We start from the raw sequence: 15,545 nt of genomic DNA, 5'->3' as shown, positions 1-15,545 counted from the left end.
TCAAAGCTGAACATCATTCTGGTTAAACAGTGACCACATTTTTTATATACAGGTATTTTTTTATCATTTTATTTAGGTTAAAATTTTCTTCCAATAATATTTAGGTCACATTTTTACTTACATTTTACTTGCCCCTTTTTTTACTTATACCACTTGAGTCCATCTAAAAAAAAAGTTGTGAAACAAGACAAGAACCCAATAAAAAAATACGGTACTTTTTTATTGTGTTTATTTGGATGATTCCACCTCCTTCAGTCTTCCTCTGCTCACGCTTCTACTTATTGGCTAAAATTCGGGAACATTTTCATTCAGAGGACTGCACTACACTGTATTGCATGGTAGTTCTAAAGAAGAAACACAAACCACTTTTTGCCGATATTGTAGCGCTCTCGGGCTCATGTGGGTATGCACCCTCGCTGCTGCCACCTCAGGTCGGCCCCCCACCGTTGGGGACTTGAACCTGGGCCTCCGGTGTCACTCAACAGGGACTCAGCCAGTTGAGCTAAAGGGAAATCGCCCGTCAGCCCGCTGACTGCAGTCCCTGCTATTCACAGGGAAGGGCGGTGACGTCACCGCACTGGTAAGCCGGCTCGAACCTGCAATGTCGGCCGTATGTGTTACAATATTCTTGTATTGTGTCTTGATCTGCTGGCAGGTCCTGCCATTGTGGTCCAGCTATGTTGCATAAAAACAATGTTGTACAACTACACAATTGCTTAAAGGGGAGCTCCACTTCGAAGCCTGTAATTAGGTAATGCCAATACATGCGTGCTAGCGCAATTTTGGTAGTTTTTCCATACCTTAAGATACGGTATATTGTAACGAACGGCCGACATACAGGTTGTACAAGCCGGTTGCAACCCTCTACTCCCCTGTGCATAACAGGGATGTTGGCCACCCAGGCTGAAGAAGCATTTAATAACTTCTGTATTCAAATTATCACTGTGTATCTCGGCCAGGAGACTTCTCTGGGTTTTGCAGTAGATAGGGTATTACGCTTTGCCATTACAACAGATTTTAGTTCCTTATAAAATTTCCATAAAGAGCCATACTAGATGATCTGATCACTGGATCAATATGCAAGTTCATAGGCAGTGATTTTGTTTACGGGGATGAAGGATTTGATGCTTGATCCTTCTGCCTACTTTATTTAGATTGTTTAACTTTAATTTAATCTGACTAGTTTAAATTGGAAAACTGGAATTAGATTGTCGCTGTGAAACAGCAGCAAGCCAGAAGTCAGTTATCAGGTTAGTTAAATTCGGTTAATTTAAGACAAATTTTGAAGTAGAAACAGGCAGATTGATTGCATGCTTACGGCTGGAAATGGTAAATACTTACTTTTCTGTGTGCTGTGCCTAAAACCACCGCTAGTGTCTACACTCTTATTGGTGAGATGTTGTGAATGTTTAGTTATGACACAATAAAAGTTTTCTATCATTTTTATCATTACACTCTGCTTAACTCACACCTCGGGCAAACACATTACTTTTCCCGAGTAATCTGTAGAAACATCCTCCATGTGCAGAGAAAAACACCTAACAACGGGTACAAATTAGGCCAGTATCCACTATTGATAAACACACAGAAAAGAGTATTAAAATATTGGCTACACCTAAAAAACAGCGACCTAAATTCCTACCACCACAAAGCACTGCTGAGCCAAGAGCTGAGCCCAAAACAGAGCCCCCTGAGCCAGCTGGTCCTGAGGTAGAAACAGCCTGAGCCACACCGACACTAACCACAACTCAGACTCAACCACATCACAGCACAGATCAAACAGCAATATCTCACACACTGGGACACGCACACACAAACACAACATAAACTGGAATGCTACAGAACCCTAAACAGACAATACACACTAGCCGAATATTTGACCAAGATAAGAAACAGCAAAAAGAAACAGACCCTGACACAGCCTGGCCATAGAAACTGGACGACAAAGGCAGACCTGGCTGCCCAGAGAGAACAGGCTGCACTCCCACTGCCAGCAGGGAGAAATAGAGACAGAGGTGCACTTCCTACTGCACTGTGACAGATACTCTGGGATTAGAGAAACATTCTTCCCTAAATTCAGAAATCTAGTCCCAGAGCTCCCACACCTGCCAGAATCACAACGGGTCCCAATCCTACTGGGAGAGGGAGGAGGGAACTGGTAGCCCAGTACTGTATGTGATCTCCTGTCACAGCCTGAGGAACAGTGAGTCTGTCTCCCAATAATGCTCCATCTCTCTACAGTATATGTAAATATTTTATGACGTCTTTGTTGTAAATGTCTGTAATATGTCTGTAGATTTTACTTTTATTTTTTGTTTGTTTCATGTTAATTTCATTATTTTTAATTGCTTTGACAACACTGATTGTACCCATCGGTCATGCTAATAAAGCACCTTGAATTGAATTGAAAGAGTGAGAGAGAAAACGAGCGAGCGTCACAGAGAAAGAGCAACACACTGGGATCTATTCGGGTAGTTACACAGGGATAGGGCGGCAATTGGGTACAAGTATAACAGGGGTGCAAAACCAGGGAACTATTTACAACAATCCGGGCAATCTCACCAAACTGTACGCCCGTGGGTCAGCCGTTTTCCTAGTCCCCGCCCTGACCACTACTAGTACTACTCCCGTCCTGCCCCTCCCCGCGTACCCCAGCCGGGCACTCTTCGGCTGTAGCGCCAGGCGAATGCGCTAGAATACAATAACTTTGCAAACTGGCTTATCAAACTTCAGTGTCACAACAAATTGTACGATTTCGTGTCTGAGAACCTCCCCCGCAGCAGCCCTGAAAATTTCCCAAGCAAATTAGGTAAGAAAATGTAAAAAAAAATGTGCTGAGCTGTGGTGTCTACTGCCTGCTCATAGTACTTTCCCATTTCCAAACTGCTGCGTTTATTGGCGATTCAGTTGGGAGCTGCCTTGTAAAACTTCTAGGCAGGAAGTAAATAAAGAAAGAGCAGTTGTTTTAATGAGTAGCGTACAAATGCAGGGTATCTCTACAGCTAATTGTATTATAGCGCCCTCGACCGGTGGTGAGGAGGAAGTGCAGCTAAGCGCTAAGGGGAACCGCAAAGCAGGCTGGGAGTTGTAGGCGGGGGGGAGTCCGAGGGTCCGTAAAATAACCCGCCGCTGACCCTGTTCATGTAAATAGACCTGTGTTCTCTGAAGCTTAGTGCTCCATAAGTAAGTGTGTAGAGTCTGTTAAAGAGTCACCACCCTAAACCGGTGTACGTGTCCCGTCGGTTCCCTAATGTGTGCGTGTAACTCCTGTCGTTGGAGTTCCTGTAATGGAAAATAAAAGTTGGTGCTTGTGTATTTCGTTTCCGCTTGTCCTTTATTCTGTGCGAACCCGTAAGCGTTACAGTATGGCAGTGTTGTTTTCTCTGCACTCATGTAGTCCCAATAGTCCAAAGTTGTTCTTTTTTGGGTTAAGTGAAACAATTTGGATTTCAATCTATATCGTTGTCTGACATCAGCAGCTACATCAATAAAACTGACCGACCGATATATGAAGTGTGAATGTCTCTTTCATGTTATTTTTATGACGTACTGTCTATAAGTGTTAGTTGTGTAAAGATAAAAACTTTAATTAGTATTCTTGTCGTAGAAAGTAAGGCGATGCTTTCTACAACAAGAATGTGTGCCACGTTTATTTCAGTCATGCAATTTCACAGTAAATCTTAATTCAACCTTTAGGTTATTGCACTCCGATAACTGCGGAGTGGAAAGTCCAAGGTTTCTTGTGCTGAGAGGAGAGTGTACTATTACTTTACAGACATAAAGATATCCAAGTTCTTTTTTTCAGTATATGTATCGTATGACGGCATCGGTGTGTGTGCACATAAAATAATAGGGGAGGAGTAAAACAAAAATGGTGATCCATTAAAAAAACGTCTTTGCAGTTGCAGGAAAACTCATTCTGTTTTCTTTCGTGTTTGCAGAAGGCAGTAGCTACAGTCCATCTTACGGTTCCTGGCGATCAAAAGAAGGATGTCGGGAAACAGTGTCTGTCCACTCTTGGACATTGTGCCCAGAAGAGGACTCGCAGATGAAAAGTTTAAAATCATCGTTAAGAACTTAAGTCCGGGACAGCCAGTCACCCTGCATTCTTTGATTCATTCTGAAGACAATGATTTTTGGGAGGCGTTTGGACATTATGTCAGTGATGCTAAAGGAACAGTAAAAGGTCTGAAATAATGGATTTCTTCCTTTTTCCTAAGTATAAACAGGATGGTATAAATGATATACAGTAGCAGACATTTAAAAATTTATTAATTCAGTTGTTCTTGATAACCTAACAGAAGTACTATACGGTACTGAAATATGATGTTTCTTACTATGCCTTGCAGAGACACAATACATTAAATATTGAGATGACTTCACATTCATGCATGTATTTTTTTACGTTTTATCTCGGTTTCCTTGGTTATGGTAAAGAGCCAATATGTTTTACAGTAGTTAAAAAGTACAGGCAAACTTTTAAATCCCATCTATGAAACTGTTTTAGAAAATCCCAAGCTGTAACACACAGAGTGTGAGATAATCAGATGGCAATACATTCCTAGACTGAATCTGCTTTGTGCAAAAAAGATGTGTTCACATAAAAGTTGAATATACAGTATATTTAAACCTTCACAATATGGTCAAAGAAAGGTCTTTCACACGTAACATGACATGACCTGCCTTTTCAATGAACACTTTAAATTTATTTATATGGATGGTACATACATTGTACAAATCAAATATGATCATTATTACATGAAGCAAGGGTATAAAATGGTATGTACTCAGAAGCTATAATATGCTACAAATTATTATTGCAACTATTAACATTTGTTGTATTTTGTATGCCTTTTATATACATTATTTTACACAATATTTCATTTAATTATTTTTTTTCTACATTTGTGTTGTAAGTCTACACTACCACATTTGTGACTTAGAGAACCTACTGCATAATATTGTAATGTTTTTTTTTCAATTCTGTTTTCTCCAAGTTGCGGAAATGGGGAGTCTTGGAGGCTCATTTGAAGGTGTGGAGCCGATGGGCCTGCTGTGGAGTATGAAGCCAGTGCCTGGAAGCAGACCGGGACTTCGGTAAATCTACAGCTGTAATACTGGACAGTAATTAAGTATATGTAGTGTGCTCCAGCGTTCATGAACAAGTGTCTGTAAAGTCTTTGTAGGCAAGTTGTCAGGACTGATGGTTTTATGACAAAATGCAAATTTGTCATTGAATTTGTTGCCTTGGAGTGTAGAAATATTTTGAGGATTATTTATTGTTTGGATTTTCTAACTTGTATATTCTCAGAATATGTTTGGGTTTTCATCATTTGAAAATGCACAATGTATGTGTATTGAGTATATGAAAAGACAAGCCATTTTCAGTAATGACGCAAGTAAGTTTTTTCTCAAAATTTCATTTCACAAAAAATGGTCACACAAATGAAACCCTAAACTCGTGTGTTTTTCGAAGGCGTAAAGTGGTGTTTGCTGTAAAAATATGAAGGCAGGTACATAAGTATTTGTGAGTTTATTTGTTTTTTAAAAAGGGAAGGAATGGTAAGAATTCATTGTGGTCCTAAGCTTACACTTCTTGATATTAAATCCTTCAAAAAACGATTTGATCACTTTCCTTTAGATTCCGAAAGAAAGATGTACGTAATCCAGTGACTGTGCGCATTTCTGTGTATGCTGGGCATATCAGCAATGGATTCAAGGAGAAGCCAGCATTGGCATATACCATCACAGAGCGCTGGTACATAGCACCAGGTGTCAGCAGGGTTGATGTCAAAAACAATGGGATCCGAGGCACACTGTTTCTTCCACCAGGTACTTGAGAATGTTCTGTAGAGAGGAAATTTATAAGCACACCCCATTTCTGATTTTTACAGCAATTGTTAAGAATTTAAAACCACAGTTGGTAGAATCACCAGCAACCTTCAAGTGTAATTATACAGTAAATTGCCTTTTCTGTGTGACTGAGGCATACAGTATGAGCTTATCAATAACAAATAATCTCTTCACTGATTGATATACCCTGAGAAGTACTAATAAGTACTAAAGGCATTAATCATATTAATATACTTGTGCATTTGATTAATGTAAGGTACAAAGAGAAACTTATTTCACACAGTAGCTTACTTTTTTACACTGAGACCCTGTTTTATGATGACTTGTTTTGCATTTCTTAATATTTGTAGAGCAAATGAAAGTATCTTCAAAGGTTTTCATGCAGGAGGGAATATAAAGGGTGATTTGTTTTTGGTCATGCACCGCTGGCATGGTTTGATGGTCCCTGTTATCGAAGCTATTCAAATGTCAAAAAAGAAGACAGTTGTACAAAGGAACACAGAGAAATAGATATTGCTGTGTGTTTAGCTTTGGGTGCCTTTAAGATGAGTTTGCAAGCATTCTGAATTAATTTCTGTAGTGATTTATGGTGTGTGTGAAGCTGTTTAGACTTTGCATCTCATGGAAAAGGTTGTGTTTCAGGTCCTGGTCCGTTCCCTGGAATCCTGGACCTCTGGGGAGGAGGAGGAGGCCTGGTGGAATACCGGTCTGCTCTCCTTGCGTCTCACGGTTATGCAACCCTGGTTTTGGAGTATTTATTTAACAAAGACAAAGAAGAAACTTCAGGTGAAGATCTTGGGAATAAGTATTTTGAAGTAAGTGTTTCTTTTAAAAGTACTTCTTTCCTCACTCCTAGCCTTAGGGAGTCATTGCAAGGTCTGTCCTTAGCAAGCTTCTGATAGAGATGATCCACATTTTATAAGATGAGTCTGGGCTACAGAATGATGCCGGCACTTTCAAAGTTACAGTGAATGAAACAAATTAATGTTTAAAGATGTTAAATTCTTTAAACAAAGTGAAATTTAAAGAATTGGAAAAGCTAACAGAAAAACAGAAAAAAGTGTCAATATACTGCTCTGCCTTTTGTCGACATCCCATCTGAGGGCTAGCGAAAACCCAAAAAAACAAAAAGGGAAAAAAATGTGCCGCTTTACACAGTGGTGTCAAGGCTGAACTGTCCCTAGTTAACGGGGTCCAGCCTGGGGAAAAAGAACTGTTGGGACAGCAGTATCCAGACTAGACTTACCCTATCTAACGGGGACCAGAATGGAAGAAAAAGGACAAAAAGAGAACTCAGCCTGTTCTGGTGGAGATACACGGTGGTACAGGGAGAAAAAGTTTAGTATTTTTGCATATTCATCTCTTAATTTCTCACATATTTGCAGGATTCAGACTTTCCTACATATACGAAATGTTGAATAAGATTCTTGTAAGAAAGTAACCGAATGTTGCAATCACAGTTTGCTGGAATAGATATCATGAGTACAGTTTATTATATTTTTTATTGCTCAGGTCATCTTTAAATTGTAAGATCAAATAAAAAAGTATTACATGAAACTGTAAAGCAGTTTTACAAAAATGTACACAGGCAAATAAAAAAGTTACAGTTTAACTGTCATATTCATTAAGAACTAGTGCTATTCTTTTTTTATAGTGGTTTATCTGATTAGGCCTACTTTACATTAAAACACACTAAATGTGTTCTAAGGTTGTTCCATGTAAGCTGTGTGGAATTTTCTGCATAAAAACCTCCAAACATTGATGAGTACATTTCAAACCACAATGAAAGTCCAAAGTAGACTGTAACGTGTAAAACCTCCAATTTACATCACAGAATAGATTAAATTTCCAGGTACTGTATGCATAGTGCCATGTTGCCTTCATTGTCTGCAATTCACAACAAGGCAGCAAAACTTCCGGTGACATGAAGCAGCCCCATTACACTGTAAATGAGCACGCTTGTGACAACATCATTATATGACTTTCAGTGCATTTTATTTAAAGTCCCAATTCATTACAAGGTGAAAGTAAAAGCAAGACATGGTCATATAATTATAATTAGTTGGCTCTCAGATAATGTGTATAAAATTCTACGTAAGCATCTTTTGAACTAATTGCTCCTTGACATTTAATACGGCACTACTGTTTCTCTTGATCACCATACATTTGTTTTCTTTAAAAATGGCAAATATTTAAGCATCACAGGTGCACTTAGGTGTCTCATAACTGTGTCCTGTTTTCTAATGGGTGAGGTTGTAGAAGAAAATGCCTAAGAACATTTAACGATGAAGTGTGTGGACAGTTTAATTATTGTGATGTTTTTGTACCGAAGGCAGCTTTCACCTTCCTTAAGGAGCATCCTCAGGTAGCCAGTGATCGAGTGGCCTTACTTGGCTTGTCCTTCGGAACATCCGTTGCACTAGGAATGGCTGCGTACTCAACAGTAATCTGTGTAAGAATAATATTCCATTAATATATATATAGTATTCCATTAATCCAGTTTTCCAAAACGAGATAAAATCTTAGTGTGTGTTAAAAATGTATGGAATGAAATTATTTCATTTTTATTTGGTGCATTTATTTCACCTTTACAGTAGAGTTCACATGATAATTTAGTTTTTTGAAGCTTTTGTTATTTGGTAGTTTTGCAGACCTTTTGTGATTTAGTACCTTTTATACAGTAGAAGGAGGGTTCATGCCATTTAAATGTCTGTTCTTTCAGCCAGCCTGTTTGGTGTGCATTAGTGGAAGCCATGTTCATCCTGTGAAGGATTCACTTTCTGATGTTTTTTCACAGATGGGCAAGTGAGTCCCTTTATGACTTCATACAGACTAAATGGTTCATTTTGCCATTAACCATGCTTATTGGACCAGAGAAACATTTTTGCAGTTTGTAATTTATCATTTCCACAAACCTGGATTGTATCTGTTTTAGAATGAGTTTGATGTTGTATAATGTTTTTTATTTTGTTACTATTTCTTATAATGTAGACAGCCTAAATTAGACTTGATTGGGATGTAATAACATGCAGGTTGAGGCAGGCTGGTGAATGAAGGGACTCTGGCTGCAGTTGACCACTAGAGGGGGCCAAAAGGCCTCAAATTTCTGCAAAATATACACGGAAGCCGAGTTTTTTCCCTTTCAGTACATTTTATGAAATTCATATGTTTAAGCAAAGATTTTTAAAGGTTAATATGTATCCATCCCTCTCATCCTAAAAAAACATTTCAGTACTAGGGTCTCTCGCAGACCTGTGTACCAGACATCACGGGTTTGACTCCAGGTTACATCATCCACAGACTGCAACAGGGATTTAAAAAGCAAATAGTACATCTCTATATTTTATCAATAGCAATAGTACATCTCTATATACTTTATATAGGACCTTCAAAAGTGGCTTCTCAAAGTGCTTTACTTTAAGAAAAAAAGTACGCAATGAGAGGAGACAGAAGGAATACACATTTGCAATATGAGTTTGGAATAGAGTAGGAAAGCAAAGGAGCAGACACAGGACCAATTAAATAAAAGCCCTTCTAAAGAAGAAAGTTTTTTGTCTTGATTTGAAGATGCGCAAGGAAGAAATCTCTAGGTACAGTTAGACCAGCGGTAGTAACCCTATGACTCGCTAAACACATTTAAATTGGTAGTGTGGTCCCGGACAGCATTGCTTCCACTATAACCCTCTGCAAGTGCTGTGGGTCATACGGTATAAAAATGTTGGATAGTTGTAATAGTACATGTTTTGTAAAAAAAACTGCACGATCTTCCTCCTCCTGGTTCAGGTATAGGAGTTGAAACAGTATTGCTGGGCTGACTACTGGCAAATCCAAATCACAGGGTTATAAAAAGTAAAAGAAAGTATTTTTTTTAAGAACCTTAAAAATTTGATATCACAGAAACTTTGATAATGTGTTTAAGGAGTATGGGGAGAGTAAACATGGATTAAGGTAGGCCTTGGTTAGCTAAATTGTCTGTTCATTCATCAGTAATGGATGTGGAGCCTATGATATGGCAGATTTAGATAATAAGAAGGGTTTTGACGAACTTCCTCATTAATCCGTCCCTCCCAAAATACGAATTTCCAGGTTGCAGCTATGGTCTTACATGGAAATGCAGGCATGTGGATTAAGAACAAGTCAGAGGATGAAAACCCTTAAGATAAATGACAAATGCTCCAACAGATGTTTTAAAAATTGATGCAGTACTACAGGGAACTGTTTTAGGACCACTGATTTTCCCGATTTAAATCAATGATCTAAATTGCGGCGTACTTAACTAGGCAAGTTCACATACTGTGTGATATCACAATATGAGAATGATCAAATACTCCAGAAGCTGCAGAAGAAATTTAAAGATACATGTCTTTGAAAGGGGGAGGGGTGAAAATCCACACTAGGTAAACATGCAATCTCCATGTAGACTGCATGCTAGTTGGGAACTCAAACCAGGATCCGAGAGCTGTGATTATGTTTGTCTAAAGCAAATCTGAAAAAAAATCTTAATTTCTTCCTTTTTTCAGAAATGTTCATAAGACGCGATATGATGAGAATAATTACATAATCTGGAGGGACCTTCTTCTACCAATTCCTACAGATCCTGACCAGAAAGTGGATGTAAGCTTATTTGTTAAATATTCTGTGTTTTTTCCTTTCATTGTAATTTTACTTAAATTCATATGTGCAAGCAAAAATGTTTAAGGGTAAATGTGTGTTCATCGCTCTCATCCTAAAACACATTTCAGTACTTGGCAACAACCAAGGACTGAACTTAGCTAAACTGAGATAGTAGGTCACTGAGATAGTAGGTTTAAAAAGTATCACGTATAACCCTTGTTTGTGATATTTCCAGTCTGTTGTGGAGTCTTAATCAATAATGAAATATTAATTTTAAAAACATTCTATCAGGTGATGTCTTTGTTGCATAAAACATTATGTACTTTTATTAATGACTATTGAATAGATGTATCTCTTTTATGTACCTCTGTTGTAGGTGGGGAAGATAAAATGCCCTCTGTTAATGGTTGTTGGTGAAGATGATCAGAACTGGCCATCCGCTGAATCTGCAGAAGATGTTAGTACTGTATTCTTGTCCAGCTCCTAATAAAGCCTACACTGATGCATGTTTTACATTTTGATTGCATTAAGAAATTTAACATTTATACTGTATTCATATGTAATAGGATTATTAGCCATAAAATATTTTTCTTTCATAATTCACCTTGCTATACATATTAATGCAAGTAAGGATGGAAAAAAGTGCACAGTTGAAGATTGCACAGGTTCTGTTCCTGAAACATCTGAAGACAAAGATAGTCATGACGTCATAAAAACAGATCAGCATCTCAACAATTCCCTCTCACAAGCTGTCCCCCCCCCAGGACCACATTTAAAAGCTTTTGAATTTAGCCACTGTTAATTAAGAACAATCACCATACAGGATTTATCAGGTCCGGTTGTAAAGCCTTCATAAATCAAGTGATATCTGTCAGTCTCAATTGGAGCTGTCAAGACCTACTTGGTATCTAGTGAATTGGCATCCTGTACAAGTAATCTGCTGTCCTAATGCACTGCCTCAAGCCCAGCATTTGTGCTATAGTACTGCAGATAGGGTGTCAGCCCCTGCTTACTGAACACTTTTAATACGCTTCCTGTCCAGAGAGACATGAAAAGAGAGCTCTCCTTTTTCCTGGCTGATGTCAATGAAGAGCTTTATAAAGAAAGTTTAAAAAATCAGAGGTGAATTTAATTTAAATTATGTAGAATGAAAAATAAGACCCTAATGAACTGCAACCATCTTGCAGTGCATGTCACATTATCCTCCAGATATGAATAATTCTATGGCCATAACTTGTCTTCTACGGGTTACATTACTATTAACTAGATTTTCTGTATTATTTCAGTCACAATTAGGCATAGTATTGAACACTATGCATCACTATGCATTAGCATGCAAAAAGATTATATAGAGTTATTGCTCTGGAAAACAAAATCAAAACCATCTTTCTTCCTTGCAGATGGGGAAAATGATGGAGAGTGCAGGGAATCGGCATCTCTTAACATTGCTTTCCTACCCTGGTACCGGTCACCTTATAGAACCACCATACAGTCCACATGTTCGATCCAGTAATTTCATGATTGCACAGGAGAAGAAGAAAGGTAAGATACCTACATTACATTGAATGTGTATTTATGAGTGCCATGTTGTAAATGTGACCAGTGAGTAATTTCTTAAATAACAATAATTGAAAAATGATACATTTAAAAATGAATAATTCAGAACAGTAAATTTTCAGAGACTTAGCTTTTTAAATGTTATGTTTCTATTTATAAAAATAGTTTTGGCATATCCCATCTTTTTGATTACTGGGTTCTGTTTGGTTGTTCTAATCTACGTCATCTGGAATTGCCATTCTTCTAGTTCCTTATTGGTGGTTTACAAGCCTGAGGACTTGACATTATCTGTTCTGATATAGGAACTCTGATACAAGGCCTGAGATTAATGACATCCATGAATGGCTTAGTAGGATCTCAAGCCTAGAAGTAACCATATTTTACTGCACAGAACTCTGCTGGGAATCTACAGTGTTTCCAGGATTCATGGATAGAAGCCTTGGCCATGTTTGACAAAAGCTTGAGCCAGTGGGGTGCTTAGTCATAGCGGTCTGTGTGATTTTCAGACCTCTTGGAGAGTTCCTTTCTCAGTGTGTTTCCTACAGTAGGTTTTGATGAGGTCTTACCGTATGCGTGTTGTGCTAAAAGCATGCAGAATTCCTATAAGGTCTCGAGGAGACTTCAAGCACCATCAGATTATATCTTGTCTGGCCTTAGCTCTTTCCTTTATTAAGACCTGTGGCTGTCTGTTATGCAAGAATTCTGGGTTTTTTTTCTCAGCTCTGCCTGTAGCTCCGTATACACATTTTTTTTAATTGGGACACAGCTAAGTGTCTTACAAATAGGCAACACATCAGCTGGTCATTAGCTACCAGCAGGTCCTTTGCCTAATTAGTGACTTGTACACTTTTCCCTTGGATTTGGGAGGGAATTGAGGAGCTTTAATGCCTCCGAGTGACATCTGCACCCCATGGTTGTTCTTAAATTTCGGTTCTAAGAATGAGTTATTTTCTTTCAGTGATCGTGCTATGGGGAGGGGAGACAAAGCTCCATTCTTTTGCCCAGGAAGACTCATGGCAGAAGATACTGACATTTCTAAAACAGCATCTTTATCATGGTTCAGATGCAACTCCTAAATTGTAACTACAAAACATTTCAGATCTTTATCTTTCTTTCCAGATAAAGGTTAACAATTCACAATGATAACAAGGAAATTAATCTTTTAAATGTTAGCTTTTAATATGCAATGGGAAAAGGTTGGAAAGTTGTATTTATTGTCTTGATATTTGTTAAATTAAAGTGAAATTGTCAGAAAATTAAATCAATGTTTAGCAAATGCAGGATGCTTACTCATTTTCCATAGATCAATTCCAGAAATTTTTCCATACGGCTTTTTAATTTTTTAGGATCCATCTGTAACATTTGTCTTTTTGTTAAACAAAAGCCTTTTTTGGCATTTTTCTTGTGACTACTTGCCCATTCTAACCCTAAACACAGTAAATAATCAGTTTCTATTAATAAACATTTTTCTTCAATCAAATAACAAATTGCAAACGTAATGCTTCACTAAAATTAACAGATGTAAGGACAGGGTGCTTGAGTCACTACTGTTCAGCTTTTGTACTGTTTGACACTACTTGCAGTATGTACAGTAACTATTATTAAACATTTAGTTTTGAAAATCTGTCACTGTCACAACATAAATATTAATACTAGCTAGATGTTTTGTAATTGTAACTTTTTCTTTTGCTTTTTTATTTATTTGATTTCAAACACTGATGATAATTCACCTGTAGACTGTAATCAGGACCCAAGCACTGCATCCTACGGAACATTTGCAAAAGCTCTCAGCCTTCCTCCGATCCAGTACAAATGAGGCTGGGGCACCTCTTGATTAGGCCTAAAATCTTCAAATCAGGCATTCAATCAAGTTCCCAATGTACTTAATTAGCTGGCTGTTGAAGGCAGCTTACTCCACTGTGTCATTGTTCCGACAATGAGCTATGATCCATCCGTGTAAGCAAACGCTTCACTCTGCACTTGCACTTCTCTCCAGTTTTTCTGCTGGGAGCCTTACCTCAATTCATCAGCTCTGTCCTGCTTTCCCTGTTCAGGCTTTGTCCAGCTCTCTTGCTACGGCAGCCTTTCTCCTAGTGGAGCATTCAAAGCCTCACTGTCTGCCTGCCACATCTGTCTCCTATAACACAGCTCACCGGAAAAACCCGAAGAAGCGCCCTGAAATCTGCACTTGTCTGACAACAGCTGCAGAATAACAAAAACACTAAATCCTAGTTGGAGAATGTTGTAACATTTTAATCACATATTTATGTTTAATTTAAATATCAAATACATATGAACCTAATCTCAATAAAATTGTAAATGAGAAATTAACTCTATTTCCTTATATTATCATAATACAGGTAGATTTGTTTTGAATGTCTGAGCCACTTTCTGACACCCAGCTAATTCCTGTCTCAAATTACCATGAATAACGTGTATGTTTATTTTACACTGATATATTTGTGTTTAATAAAATTTGTTTGGTCGGGATTATTTTGAATACTAGGATTTTCATTTATTTTCCTAACTTTTACAGGTCTTGAAATCAATCATTTTTAATTCCATACATTTCCACACATTCCAGACCCGAGCAAGCACCCTGAAATGCTTTTGTTACCAAGGTAATCTATTACCAATGGTAGAAACAGAAGTGGATGTTTTTCATTACATTGCATTCTGAACTGTACGTATGAGTGTTCAGGAGGCAACCCCTGTCATCCAGGACCCCAGGGCTCTGTGTGTGCAGTCCTTTCACCTCCTTGCCTGCAGCCCGGTTCCATTACTTTTTGCCCTGTCCCTTTTTACCTTTCCTGTTGTCTTTCCTCCTCCTGGCTGCCCTTCTGGTTTCTCTTCGAGGTGGTTTCCTCTCTCAGTTCAGGGCTCTTTTCCTTTTCCTCACATTCCTGCTTCTCGGGCTGTCTGGGTTCTGCTCTGCCCTGTTCTCCCTGTTTTCCCAGTTTCCTCTGTGTCCCAGCAGAGCTTTCTGTGTTGTCCTGGGTAGCCAGGCATCCTGAGTCCGCGCTGTCTGGAACGCATTCCCCTGTAGCCTGGTCTCCCTAAGAATTCCTGTTTCCAGGCTCTGACTTAAGGACGGGACCTTGCCACCCAGCTGAAAGCGCATGCCTGGCCTGGTCTCAGAGGAGACCCCCCATTAAGGGCGTGCACCTTGAATCACCGGCTCCTGGGCCCTCGGACTGAACCACTGAGTGGGGGCTTCCTGCCTCACCGGTTCCAGTGAGACCCCTCCTCCCAGTGACCGCCTAAAGGGCAGAGCACAGCTGTGCTCTGAGGAGATTCCTTTTCTTTTCCCTGTTCAGCACATCAGCCTGTAGGCTTGCTGGCCTGCACCCCTGACTACTTGCAGGGCAGCTACCAAGAACCATGCAATCCCCTTCCTTCTGTGGCTGGCAGCTAGTTCTGTCCCGGAGCCGGTGTAGGCAGGCTGGGATGAAAAGTCTAACTTGAGGCTGGCACTTTACTCTGCCAGCTCGTCTTGTTACCCAACAGGAATGCAGAGAGCT

The 15,545-nt window shown here is 39.0% G+C and overlaps 1 protein-coding gene across 1 annotated transcript; it reads left to right on the top strand.

The window, feature by feature from the left end:
• The first annotated feature begins 3,852 nt into the window (after window positions 1-3,852).
• LOC148829618 (acyl-coenzyme A thioesterase 1-like) lies at window positions 3,853-14,514 on the top strand. The gene is made up of 10 exons (XM_088924320.1): window positions 3,853-4,186; window positions 4,998-5,097; window positions 5,642-5,832; window positions 6,496-6,668; window positions 8,186-8,305; window positions 8,576-8,658; window positions 10,374-10,467; window positions 10,844-10,924; window positions 11,868-12,009; window positions 12,983-14,514. Exons 1-10 carry the CDS (start codon window positions 3,991-3,993, stop codon window positions 13,105-13,107), a joined length of 1,305 nt encoding a protein of 434 aa, XP_088780446.1. The 5' UTR covers window positions 3,853-3,990; the 3' UTR covers window positions 13,108-14,514.
• The last annotated feature ends 1,031 nt before the right edge of the window (window positions 14,515-15,545 follow it).

This window comes from Atractosteus spatula, chromosome 8, assembly GCF_055471065.1.
Source record: "Atractosteus spatula isolate fAtrSpa1 chromosome 8, fAtrSpa1.hap1, whole genome shotgun sequence".
Classification (NCBI taxonomy): domain Eukaryota; kingdom Metazoa; phylum Chordata; class Actinopteri; order Semionotiformes; family Lepisosteidae; genus Atractosteus; species Atractosteus spatula.
The sequence above is the reverse complement of the archived record's forward strand: the minus strand, read 5'-3'. Positions and strand labels throughout refer to the sequence as shown.

Bases quoted from the DNA above. Each gene is read 5' to 3' on its own strand.
- LOC148829618 (XM_088924320.1), top strand. From the start codon at position 3,991: ATGTCGGGAAACAGTGTCTGTCCACTCTTGGACATTGTGCCCAGAAGA. The intron at 8,306-8,575 runs GTAAGAATAATA...CTGTTCTTTCAG, and splicing joins CGTACTCAACAGTAATCTGT to CCAGCCTGTTTGGTGTGCAT. The intron at 8,659-10,373 runs GTGAGTCCCTTT...TCCTTTTTTCAG, and splicing joins GTTTTTTCACAGATGGGCAA to AAATGTTCATAAGACGCGAT.